We start from the raw sequence: 13,985 nt of genomic DNA on the forward strand, positions 1-13,985 counted from the left end.
TTAGCAGAAGCCGTTCAATCAACAAATTAAGAGCAAGAAAAAAAATAAACTCAGTCAAGTGTCTGAAACTTCCTTCATTTACAAAGTTCTATACATTTCCTGTCTGTTGTATGTTCCTTTATTAAATATTTCAGTAAATCTTGTCATACTGTGTAGAGTAAAAACCACTCAGCAGCTGTATTACTGTGATAACATCAAACATTGTTTCCTGTGTAATTACATTGAGACCCCTGTCAGTTGTGTGTGTGTGTGTGTGTGTGTGTGTGTGTGTGTATATACTTGTCTTTATATTGAGTGTTTGGGTGTGTCTTGGTGATTTTGTGAGCTTGTAGCTGTAAAGAATTAACTTTTTTTGAGTTTGAGTGTGTGTCTGAGTAATGAGAAAGAACTGACTATTTTGAAGATACAGACAGAGACAGACAGACAGAGACAGACAGAGACAGACAGACAGAGACAGACAGAGACAGACAGACAGAGACAGACAGACAGACAGAGACAGACAGACAGACAGAGACAGACAGACAGACAGAGACAGACAGACAGAGACAGACAGACAGAGACAGACAGACAGAGACAGACAGACAGAGACAGACAGACAGAGACAGACAGACAGACGTGTAGTATCTGAGAGATGAAGAGAGAGGTTAATTGAATGTTTTGGGTTTGTTGATAGTTACTCCAGAAGATCACCTTGAGTTTGTGGCATTTGATTGGTTTGCAGCTGAATTGGGAGGAGCCAGTTGGCTGTTGGGATGCTGTGACACTCACATTTATTGATTTGTTTGTCTGTTTATGTATGTATTTGGGTTATATTTCTTTTTATTTCTTTTGCTTGATAAGCATTGCAAATAAATTGTCAGTATCAAAGTTTTTCCAGCATAGATGTATACAATGACAAATAGCATAAAGTGACGTAACAATTGTGCAAATAAACAAGTGCTATAAACATAAAAAATATCTGTAGTACACAATAAATGAACTGTCCAGAGTAAACTAAGATATTCATGAATTTAAAGTATGTATGTAGTACAAATACACAGGTTTGACATATAAACATGGAAACTAAATGTACCAGTAGCAGTGATGCATGTGAATGTGTTTGTTATTATTAAACATATATTTAGATAATGTAATATGTCTGTATCTATCTGTGGTAATATTTATAAATATTTGTAATATACCTGCAATATTTGATATTCACATTCCTCAGCACAGGTCATTTGATCTCTGCTGATTTTATTTTGTGAGGTCAGAGGTCACGTCTCATCACATTCCACAATGCTGACTCACAGATTCTCAGGTGACATTTGGAGAATCAGCATTATTTTGTTTGGCCACCATAGAAACACCTGATTATAAGCAGGTGACTGTTGATTTACTGGGATGAGGAAGTGATGCGCTGATGTTTATTTGCTGACCTGCACTGCCCTCGTGTGGTAGGATAGTGCTTGTGCCACATTGATTTATGCCAGATTATTAATCCATATTAACCTCATAGTCTGTTTAATGGCATTTTTCTAGAAAATGCAAAATTAAAATGTCTTTCTGATTGAAATATGTGATTTTTTTTTTCTTTTTTTTTCCCATGTCTTAAATACAATAATATAGAAATTATATTGTTGTTATAGTTTTGAAATAGTTTTTGGCCCGTGATTCCTTTCTATTTTCTTCTGTCTTTCTTTTCCACCTGTTTTCCTCCCTCTCTTTCTCTCTCTTTCTCTGAGCTCTCATGGTTTTTCTTGTCTTTCTCTGCTTCTCTCTGTATTTAGTTTTCATTTTTTTTTTCTCTTTCCTGCTTTCTGTACAGACTCTGAAACGACTGATTCCTGATGAGGTAGGTCCACACACGTGTGTTCTGTGTGTTTTAACTCTCTTGTCGCCTCCTTCCATGTAACTCCACTGACATCATCACCGGCAGCCACTGTCCACAGTGACCTTTCACCCCTCACGATATGCCTGTAACGCACGCTTTGCCGTCACCCTTCTGATCACTGCAGATCTGAACGGCTGACCTCAGATCAGTGTTCACGCTGACAGCAGAAACCTGATGTCAGCGTTCAGTGACTTCACACACACTCACGCTCACGCACAAGCATCACGTTCACGTGTGTGTGTTTGTCTGATGATGTTTCAGCACTGGGTCAAATCAATGCTAAAGTAAAGTTAAAACTGAAGGTGTATTTCCAAAAGGGTATAAATTCATGTTTGTGTCAAGCTGAATCATGTTTTATGTGTTTTGATAACTGCTGTTATGAGAAGTTACAGATTCATATAGTTTTACTTGGATTTTTTTCTACTTTTCCAATACTGACCAGTGAATACAGATAAAATAATATCAGAGCACATTCATTCATTCATTCATTCACTTATTTATTTATTTTTGATTTTGTTTATTTTTATTTACAGCTTATGTGTTTGATTTTATTGTTTAGTTTTATTTGTTTATGACTTATTATTTGTTTACTTGTTTATTACTTATTTATTTGTTTACTTATTCTTTTGATTACTTTTTTTTTACTTTATCAATAAGCCTCTGGTGGATCTGTTCAATTATTAAATATTAACATGTTTATTATTTTAATATGGATATATGATAAACACTTTGGTTGGATAATTTATTTAAAAAAATAATTTATTTTTAATAATATTAAACAAAAAAAAAATAATACAAACATTTTTATGAACTTGATGTTTTATTTTATTTTCACCTCTATGTTAAGCTGTTTGTCTTTTCATTTTTTCAAGACTGACTGATACTTTATATTATATTTTTATTTTTAAAAAATTCTGCTCAGTATTGAATGTGATTGAGGACGTGTCAACGACTCTCTGTAAGTTTGGACTTGAACAGATTCCTCAGGAGAGCTGCATTCTGCCAGATTACAGGATTGTTCTGGAATTTCCTCAAACACCTTTTATTCTTGTTGATTGACAGACTTGTTGAGATAAGAATATAAAGACAATTACATTTGAGATGTGATACCAGTTCACTGATCCCGGCAGAGAATGTTCTGTCTAATAAAACTCCATATTTCTCTGTTCAGAATGGAATACTAGAGCACTGCACAGTGTACACTGAACACTGCCTAGTGTTTTTTGTGCAGTATGCAACAGTAAGCATTTCCAACAGTAGTATGTTTACTCACACTGGAAATGCAAGGTCAATTCGAACACATTGCATCATGGGATATAGAATTTCAGACAGTGAGTTTTAGTTATAATGTGCATCTTTGGCAAATACAGCATAGTTCATGCATACTAAAATTTCATTCTATGCATGGTGTAGGATGTTAGTATGCCATTCTGAACATGCAATAACTAACTAGATCCAGAGTATAAAATCCTTCTGTGTGTTTCTGCTGTGCTCCGAGCATTGACCTTTTGCCCTTTGACCCTGTGTCAGCTGGAGCGCTTCACCAGCATGAGGACGAAGAAGGAGAAGTCGGTCGTGGCGGCGCAAAGACACTCGTCGGTCGCCCAGTATGAGGTTCCGTCTCAGTCCTCGTCACTGAACGAGCTGTCGGACGACAATGTGCTGGAGCTGTTTGAGCAGATGCTGGTGAGTGTGTTTAAAGGGTTTAATGTAGTATTTTTATTATTATTATTATTATTATTATTATTATTATTTATTTATTTATTTTTTTGGTAAATGTGTGTGTTTAAAATGTTGCTTTTTCAAAAACATGTTTTTGTTGTATCTATCAATTTATTAAAAAAAATGCAATAATATGAACTATTAAATTAATTAATATTTTTAATTAATTTATTTAATAATATCAATATTTTCATGATAAAAATGAATGCATTGTTTTTAAATGTAATTTTTTTTTAAATAATATTTTTCATGATAAATTCATATTATTCACAAAAAATAATGGTATTTTTCCATTTTTATTCTTTCCTTTACAAAATATTTTCTCTCTCTCTGTAGGTGGATATGAATCTGAATGAGGAGAAGCAGCGGCCGCTGAGACAGAAGGATATCATCATCAAGAGAGAGATGGTGTCTCAGTATCTGCACACCTCCAATGCTGTAAGAAAAAACACAGATACACACCTGTCTGTTAAAGTCTGAAATAGTATAGATTCATTTTATTTATATATATATATATATATATATCATATTATGTTGCACACATCTGCAGCTGTAAACACACTTTCACAATCCCAGCTTTGATTTCCAGAGTGTTTGTGTTAAATCTTACATAATATCTGAATCTCTGGCTGCATTCAACATAACATACTTCCTTACTATATAGTATTCGAAAAACAGTATGTGACAAAATGTCTGAATTCACAGTACTCATAAAAGAGTAGACAAAAAGTACCCGGATGATCTCTTACTTCCAGTGAGATTCTGAAGTGTGCATGTGATGATCACTTTACTATCCCATAAGGCCACGAAAGAGGATTTGTGAATGACAGTGAAGCGATGCAACTGATGCTGCAGGTCACATGACAATGACAGTATGGCGAATGTAGTACGTCTCAATTACATTCATCCTACACACACTCATACTATATAGAACATACATTTTTAGTGATCACGAAGTAATTACTTATTCAAAATAAGTACCTACTCAAGAGAGTATGTGATTTCGGACATAGCCTCTGTGAATCAGTGATTCTCAGAGGTAATGAACATGATCAGGTGCTCTTCCTGTGGCGGTTTGATGCTCTTCCTGTTGCGCACACACAGGATGTGGTTCTGATTTCTCTACAGATGTCAGAGAGGACACTGCTTCTGTTCATCTGGATCATAATCTGCTTTATTATCCATGTCATTTCATTCTTCTGCCACGGGACTAGTTTCAAATAGTTTTTTTTATTTTTTTTTATTTATTTTTATTTTATTTATTATTTTAAATGTGAATAGGGTTGTCACAGTACAAAAATTCCAGTAGTACCAATACCAGTAAAATTTCATGGTTCTCGGTACCAATTTCTGTACCATAGCAAAAACTGTTGGAACTAAATTACTATTTAATGTAACTACATGAAAATAAATATATTAATTAAATTAAACGAGTTTATTATTTATGATGATAATAAAAATAATAAGTAATAATAATGATGATAATAATTATAAGTAAATAATACATTTAAACAGCACGCAGCCTTCAAATGTTTATAAGTAAACATTTAAAAAAAAAAGATTAAGTGAAAAATTAGTAATAAAATGAAGTACAAAGAAACATACACAATGATTAGAAGTGTCAGGTCTATTATACAGTATAAGATTGTTTTGTCCCGTCTGTTGCTATGGTTATATCACTGTCAATCATCGCAGTTTCAGATTCAAAAGATTTCCATTTAAACCCATAAATGCGGTTCTTTTGAACTGTCTATTCATCAAATAGTCCTGAAAAAAGTATCACGGTTTCCATAAAAATATGAAGCAGCACAACTGTTTTCAACATTAATAATAATTATCAGAGTATGATGCTAGAGTAATGATGCTGAAAATTCAGCTTTGATCACAGGAATAAATGACATTTTACAAATGATTCACATAGAAAACAATTCTTTTTAAACTAACATTTAAATAGCCTATGTAATTACTGTTTTTACTGTATTTTTTGATCAAATAAATGCGGCCTTTTTGAGCATAAGAGACTTCTTTCAAAAACATTCAAAATCTTACCGACCACAAACTTTTTGAATGGTAGTGTGGAAAATAATGAATCATTCAGTTTCTTATTCTTTACATTCAGAGGGTTTTTTTTACCGGTTAAAGGGATAATTCACCCAAAAATGAAAATTCTGTCATCATTTACATGCCCTCAAGTTGTTCCAAATCTGTATGAATTTCTTTGAACACAAAATAAGATATTTTGAAGAGTGTCTGTTACCATACACTTGATGGGCCCCATTGACTTCAATAGTACTTTTTTTTTTTTTTTTCCATACTATGGAAGTCAATGGGGTCCATCAACTGTTTGGTTACCCGTATTCTCCAAAATATCTTCTTTTGGTTTCAAAGAAATTCATACAGGTTTGGAACAACTTGAGGGTGAGTAAACGATGACAGCATTTTCATTTTTGGGTGAACTACCCCTTTAAGAGCAAATAATAATAATAATGCAGACCATGTAAAGCTTTAATGCAGCACTGCATCTGTTCACACTGTAAACTCATTCCACGTTCTGTGTGTTTTAGGGTAAGAGTCAGAAGGAGAGTTCAAAGTCGGCGCTGGTGTACATCCAGGAACTGAAGACCGATCTGAGAGACACACAGTTACTGAGCTGCCTGGAGTCACTGCGAGTGTCATTAAACAACAACCCTGTCAGGTACACACACACAAACACACACTCTTACAATTAACTGTTTCTATGTGTCTGATTTCAGCTGATCATTGTGTGTGTGTGTGTTTTTCTCAGTTGGGTGCAGACGTTTGGAGCCGAGGGTTTGGCTTTGCTTCTGACGTTCCTCAAGAAACTTCAAGATGATGAAGAACCATTGTACGACATAAACACACATACAAAACATTCATTTTCAAGATTTATCCCATATAAGAGTGATTCTTCATTGAGGGAAAGTTTTGACTACTGAATATTTCATTCACCTTTAGAGCTGTAATGTTGCTAAAAGTAGTTTGATTCTTTTGTTTTTAAAGCAAATATTAAACAAACATTCTAGGAGAAAAAATTAAAAACTATATTTAAAAAATAACAATTCCTGATGAAGGCCTCATGACTGAAAAGTTGCATTAAAATAAGGTTTGCAAGCTATAACATTATGCAGAGTTCATCTGTTTTTGTTATATTATTTACTTATATTTATTCATTTGCATATGCTTATAGGATTTAAGGTTGCTTTTCATTTATATTTAGTAGAAAAATTAAGAAATAAGGTACCAGATGCCATTGTAAATGTAGTCACGACTACACAACGAATTTTGTTAGACACTTAATAATTTCATATTAGTGTATCTTAGCTGGAATGCTGTACTGACCAATCATCATCCAGGACCCGATCTATTCATATTATAGGCAAATGACTTCAAAATACACCTCGAGCACATGATGATGTGATTTGTCTCATTCACACTCTGTGTTTCGCAGGAATGCTGGGATTGGTGTTAAATGTCAACATGAGATCATTCGATGTCTCAAAGCGTTCATGAACAACAAGGTGAGAGCCGGTCTGAGCCATTGAATACACACATACAGACACATGTGGAAACTGTTATTAATGTCTCTTTCTCTCTCAGCACGGTCTGAAAGCCATGCTGACGTCAGCAGAGGGAATCCCGCTCCTCGTCCGGTCAATCAATCCAAACGTCCCGCACATGATGGTAGATGTTGTCAAACTGTTGTCTGCCATCTGTATCCTGGAACATCCAGGCGACACGTGAGTGTGTGAAGCTGAAGCCAAAATCTGTTTTAAATGTGGGACTAAACATTATTACTGTCACTGCTTGTCACTTTATTGTAAATTATAGAAATTATAGCAATATAAGATAATATATCTACACAAATATTTCACAAATTAAATGTTGAATGTATTTTTTTGTGAAAAAATACTACAACATATTACAACATACTACTACAACGAATAATAATAATATTAAATTTTATTTATATAGTGCTTTTATCAAACCCAAAGTGCTACAACACAGAGTAATAATAATAATAACAGTAGTACAATTAAAAAAAACAACAACAACAAGATTACAAAGAATACAAAAAATACAAGCAAGCAAAAGACACTCAAAGACAATAAGCAGAATTAAAGAGATTTCTTAAAATCGTAGGTTTAAAATCAATACGGATACGTGCTTGTATGGGAAGCCAGTGTAATTGATGAAGTACAGGGAAAAAATGCTGGTGAACAGTTGTATGAGTCAGTACCCAGGGCGGCTTAATAATAATAATAATAATAATAATAATTTTTATTTATATAGCGCCTTTCCATTGCTCAAGGACGCTTTACAGAGGAGATACAAAGAATAGGTAATAATCACAGACAACAGGTAATAAAGACAGACAATAATAGAGAAGGCCAGATTCAGATGACCGAAGTGATCGGGTTGGGGTGTAGGGAAGAAGCAGATTACAGAGATAACTAGGAGCCAAGCCATGCAATGATTTGAAAGTTAATTCTGAATATATACTGAAGTTTCTTAATAGATTTATCAGGAAGACCAGATTAAAGTGCATTCCAATAATCAAGCCTAGATGCAATAAAGGCATGAACAAGCCTTTCCACTTCGGGCAAGGAGAGAGAAGGTCTATGTCTGGCAATATTTCTGAGGTGAAAAACAGCAGTTTTCAAGAGCATTTTAATGGGCATTGGATGTCAACTGTGCATCAAAAATAACACCAAGATTGCACACTTCAAACGATGGAGATACTGAATTGGAATCAGTTAACAAATTGAAATTAAGTTTATGCAGAGCCGTCGGCATACCAACAAGAAGAGTTTCAGTTTTTGACTCATTGAGTTTAAGAGAATTTTCTTGCATCCACGCTTTTATTTCATCCAATTAATTTGTAAGAACTGTAATTATAGAGTTATGGTCAGGGTGCTTACTGACATAAATCTGTGTATCGTCAACATAACAATGAAACCCCAGACCAAACATTTGAATAATCTCCCCAAGAGGCAACATAAATATGCTGAACAGAATGGGCCGTAACACAGACCCCTGCGGGACACCCTGTTGTACCATTGTTGGTTCAACCCTTGTGTTGTTCAGACCAGTGTGTTTTGTAATAATTTTGAATTAGATTTTATTTTTATATTTTCTGTTTGTATCTTAATTTTGGTTAAAGTTTTAGTAACTTTAGGTTTTTTAAATGTTTATATGAAAGGATCAAAAAATAGTCTGTTTGACAATAAAAAGTTTATAACTATATTTCATACTTCTGAAGCCGTATAGGATGCTTTATGCAGTGTTGTTAAATCTTGAAATAAGAAAATATAAATATTAGAAAAACTTAAACTGGCTGAAATAAGTTTAGGTATTAAAATTACTAAAACTAATAAAAAAAGGTTCATTAGTTAAACATTAGTTAATGTATTAACTAACATGTACTAACCATGAGCAATACATTTGTTACTGTATATGCTAATCTTCGTTAACATTAGTTAATGTTAGTTCACAGTGCATTAACTAAAGTTAACAAAATTTTAAAAATGTATTAGTAAATGTTGAAATTAACATTAATAGATTAATAAATGCTGTAGAAGTGCACTTCATTATTAGTTCATGTTAACTAATGTAGTTAACCAATGTTAACTAATGAACCTTATTGTAAAATGTTACCAAATAAAGCTATATAGAGAAATGAAATGTCAAAAGCACACAACAAAATAACTAAAACTGCTATTAAAATGAAAACTGAAAATATAAAAATAAAAGCGCATTCAAAATATTAATATATACTATAGAATATAAACAATAAAAAAAGTGAGGAGCAGACCCAATTAGACATTTTTAAGTCATTATTAACTAAAAATCTTTGCACAGCTCGCAGTTATCATTCTGACTTGAAATCAAGTGTAAACTGCCATAAATTGGTGTCCAAACATAACCAATCATTTCATGTGTATGAACAACCTCAAATGAGATTAAAGACGGCTACGGCTGAGATGGACATTTTAAGATGCAGCTCAAATGATTTACTGAAAGTCATTTTATTGATGTTGTGTTGTGTGTGTGTTTCAGTCATGAGCGTGTTCTGGAGTGCATCACTGAGCAGGCTGAAGAGCACGAGATCGAGAGGTTCCAGCCGCTGCTGTCCGGCATGCATAAAAACTCCATCGCTCTCAAGGTAAAACACAAGCTGCTGATACACGGGTTCAAGTCCAGTCTGGGATGTCATTTTCCCCTCACCTGCCGTAATGATGTTGAACGAAATACACTCCCAAAAGCCCAGTCACGTATGTGTGTGCGTTTGTGTGTGTGCGCAGGCGGGCTGTATGCAGCTGATCAACGCTCTCATCAGTCGCGTGGAGGAACTGGACTTCAGGATCCATCTGAGATCAGAGCTCATGAGACTGGGACTCAAGGACATACTGAAGGTCAGAGCACACACAAACCACCAATGTGAACACTAGTTACAGTTACAGACACCAGAGAATCACCACAGCAAAAAACTCATGCAATTCAATACTATACTTTTAGATAAAAGTTTCACTGGGGTTCTATATAGAACTTTAGGAGAAAAGTCTTAAATGATTGCATAATACTAATAATAATTTCTGTTTAATTCATAAAATTTCATTAAAACAAATAATTAATTAAAACTAATAAAATAATCCCATGATAAAACCTCTTAAAGGTTCTATATATGAAGTGCCTGACATAATTCTTTTTCCATCTATGTGTGTGTGTAGGAAGTGAGGTTGATAGAGAACGAGGATATCAAGGTTCAGTTGCAGGTGTTTGAAGAGCAGGCTGATGAAGACTCTGAAGACCTTCGCTCGCGGTTGGATGATGTCCGTATTGAGATGGAATATCCTTCACTGCTGATGCTAATTATCTCTCCAAGACACTTTTGAAAAGCTTTGGGTTCAGTGCTGAGCTTTGTAGATTTAAAAACCTTTTGCTGCATCTGATTGTAGTTCCCAAGCGGACCGCCAGGTGTCTCAAAAGTGCAGAATAATTTTTACAAGCTGAGACTATTCTTTATTTTACATATCACATAATACAGGATTTTATTTTTAAAACTAAACAAAACACATTTTACTATAAGATATTTCCCATTCATAACAGGGGTCATTTACATTTAGAAAGCACTGAAGTAAAATAAAAAAGCAGTAGTCTTGTTCAATTGTCTCATTTAAGAGTCAGAGAGATCATGAAATGACCATGAAACACTAATTTATGAGTGATTTGGTCCAAAAAGCCTCAATTAACATTATAAGGGGACTATAACAACAAAAAAAAATATATATACAAAAGTGCAAATTATGACCTTTTTTAAAGGTTTTTTTATTTTATTTTTTAAAAAACACCAGCTGGCATCCACCAGGTGGCGCCAGATAGTCTAGGCTCACAACCAGCCTTAATCATTCATTCACAAGCAAGGAAAAATACATTGTTTAAATGAGATATTAAATAAATAATATTTATTTGAGAAAGTCATTATATAGTCATAGTAGAGCTGAATATAAATATAGGCTACTATTCATGTTATTTTACCATTTATAGTTTTTATTAATATTTCCAATTAGCTTTTATTTTTATATTAACTTTTTGAACTTTTTTAATTTGTTTAATTTGTAGTAATTTTATGTGCTTTTGTCATTTAATAATATCTTTTGCTTTTAAAATACATTTCTAATTTTGTTTTAGTTTTATACAAACAACTAACTGAAATAAGTTTTTTTTATTTTTTTTTATTTCAGCTTTATTTCAGTTAACAAAAATGATTTTGATAGTTAACAATAAGAAGAACACTGGGCAGATTGTTGTTCTTTAACTCTGTGTGTTCACTGATGTGACTGAAGTCTTCCAGATCTTGATGAACACAGTGAAGGACTCTAAAGCTGAACCTCTCTTCCTGTCGCTGCTCCAGCACCTGCTACTGGTGCGAAACGACTACATGTCTCGGTATGAACGCACATCCTTCACTCCATACTAACCCCTACAGTGACCTTTGACCCTATCTGAAAATTGTAGAAGTCTCAATTGAATTTTGAGCGAATTCAGTTGATGTGTGATGTATTAATGGAACCGTGGTTGAAAACTAGTTGTCTGTCACATCGTTGACATACATACATAAGCATGAGCCTCGGGTTATTTGGCTGTCAATCACTGATGGTAGAGCTGTCAACTTCTGTCAGGTTGTGAAAAATGGCAGAAAGTCAGGTTATTGTGTGCTTGTGGAGCAAGAAAAACACCTGTCAAGAGTTTAGACTGATAAAAGAAGGGAAGAAATACAGCCTGAGCTGGACACACAGGGGTCAGACACGATATCAAAGCTCTGTTTTAAAACCTAGTTTTAAGTTCCCTAGCTGTCTGCTCTCTATGTAGGCTGCATAATCAACATTTATCTCTCTGCATCCGCCATCTTAGATAATAATTGTACTGTGCTCACTCAGGTGTTTTCTTCTCCATAAGGGATGAATTTGGTCAAACGAGGTTTGTTGGAAGGCTAAGCAATTATACTGCTAATGATGCCTTAAAGGGATTGTTCACCCTAAAATGAAAATAATCATTGATGTTGTTCTAATGCCGTATGCCCTCTTTTTCAGACCACAAAAGGAGATTTTTGCTCAACAAATCTCCAAAAAATCTGGATTTTTGTTCAATTATACATTAAATTTCCGTTTGTTTTTCACCAAACCCAATCATATACTGTTAGAACACTTGGAAAATACGACATGTTGCATAGGATCATTTTGTGATACTTTTGTATCCGTTTAAAAAGCGTGATGCTGGTCGCTATCCACTGCCATTATATGGACGGGCGCGAACTGAACTTTTTCTTTTTTTTTTTAAATCTCCTTTTGTGGGCCGAAAAAGAAAGAAGGGTATACGGCATTAGAAAAACAGCAAGGTGAGTAAATGATGAACTAGGGTGAACTATACCTTTAAGTCGCCACTAGGTTGTGGAACAGAGCTAATGTCTTTATTTACTTCAGTTTTCTGTAGTTACAGGCATTACTGAGTTAGAGAAGAGGATTGATTTTTGGTGTCCATACAGATATTATAAGATCCGCTCCTGTTGTTTGTACAGGACAATCTGTGATTTGAATACAGTCAGTCTCAAACACCGACTGTGTGAACATGGCCAAAGAGAGACGGGGAATGATTTAAAGCGATAGTTCATCCAAAAATAAAAATTCTGTCACTTACAGTGTTATTTTATTATTATTATTATTATTTCTATACTGTTGTAATATATACATTTTAATATTTTTAATTTGTTTTTATTTTTATATTATGAGTTTTCATTTTACTTTTTATTTAGCCAAGGCAATATTTCTAAGTTTTAAGTTTTTCACCGAATATTTATATTTTATTTTATTTCAGCTTAATTTCAATTAGCAAAAATGATTTAATAGTGTTAGTTTTATTTAACGATAACAGCGCTGCATTTACACACCCTTGATGCTCCAAACCTTTATGACGGACTTCTGTGGAACACAAAAAGGAAACATGAAGACTTGTTTCTTATGCAATTACAATGAAAAGAGAAATTTAAGCCTCAAAAAAGGCTGCAAAAGCATTATAAAAACATTCCATACAACTCAAGTGCAGTTTCACTCAGGTGAAGTCACATGATATGTAGGGAACTGACCAATAGTTAAACTTAAAAATGTTTTCAATGAACTGATTGATTTTTGTTTTTAACGATTCTGGTCTAAAAAAAATTATTCTTTTATGAATTGGACTGATCTGGTTCTTACTCAACAATCCGGACACAGCGGTTAACATCTCATATCAACATATAAGTCTTACGGACTACTGTTATGATGCTTTTGCCTCACTGTCTATTATCTTTCAGGATAATTGCATGAAAAAGAGAGAAAGCATAGTCTTTTCAATTTGTCCTTTTATGATACACAAAATGAGGGTGAATAAATAATGGCAGAATGATCTTTTTGGCTGAACTGTCCCTTTAAGAGATCAGATTGTAGTTATTCTCACCACAAAGTGAGAGTTTATGGATAAAGGAGGGAAACAGGAGAGATGGATGTAGTCTGAGACAAGGAGACGTTTGATTGATGGGCAGCAGGAGGCGGATACGGTTGCCGATGGCGACCGGCTCTAAATAAGAACCCAGCCACTGTATGACACCCCCGCTTCAATTAACTACCACACACACACACACACACACACACCCCGGTACATTTAGAAGGTTTTCTTGGCAGAGAAATGATTGCAGTGGAGAAAAGACATACACATTTCTTTCATTTCTTTTTCTTTAACCTGCACGTCTAAAATCACCCACACACTCTTATTCTCTCTTAAAAGAGCCTTACACACACACACACACACAAACACACACACACAGAGAAAACAGAGA

At 34.2% G+C, this 13,985-nt stretch overlaps 1 protein-coding gene across 2 annotated transcripts in view; it reads left to right on the forward strand.

Annotated features, from left to right (window-relative positions):
• LOC127525679 (protein diaphanous homolog 1) overlaps positions 1-13,985 on the forward strand; it is a 98,425-nt gene that overhangs the window by 20,536 nt on the left and 63,904 nt on the right. Inside the window, exons 2-12 of one of the 2 annotated variants that reach the window (XM_051918386.1) lie at positions 1,808-1,834; positions 3,404-3,559; positions 3,932-4,033; positions 6,160-6,290; positions 6,381-6,461; positions 7,065-7,134; positions 7,214-7,353; positions 9,674-9,779; positions 9,919-10,029; positions 10,345-10,463; positions 11,447-11,563. In XM_051918386.1, coding sequence (XP_051774346.1) covers positions 1,808-1,834; positions 3,404-3,559; positions 3,932-4,033; positions 6,160-6,290; positions 6,381-6,461; positions 7,065-7,134; positions 7,214-7,353; positions 9,674-9,779; positions 9,919-10,029; positions 10,345-10,463; positions 11,447-11,563 — 1,160 coding nt within the window. The remainder of the gene's footprint in view (positions 1-1,807; positions 1,835-3,403; positions 3,560-3,931; positions 4,034-6,159; positions 6,291-6,380; positions 6,462-7,064; positions 7,135-7,213; positions 7,354-9,673; positions 9,780-9,918; positions 10,030-10,344; positions 10,464-11,446; positions 11,564-13,985) is intronic. The other variant, XM_051918387.1, reaches the window with a different exon arrangement.

Source organism: Ctenopharyngodon idella, chromosome 14, assembly GCF_019924925.1.
Source record: "Ctenopharyngodon idella isolate HZGC_01 chromosome 14, HZGC01, whole genome shotgun sequence".
In the NCBI taxonomy this organism is placed as follows: domain Eukaryota; kingdom Metazoa; phylum Chordata; class Actinopteri; order Cypriniformes; family Xenocyprididae; genus Ctenopharyngodon; species Ctenopharyngodon idella.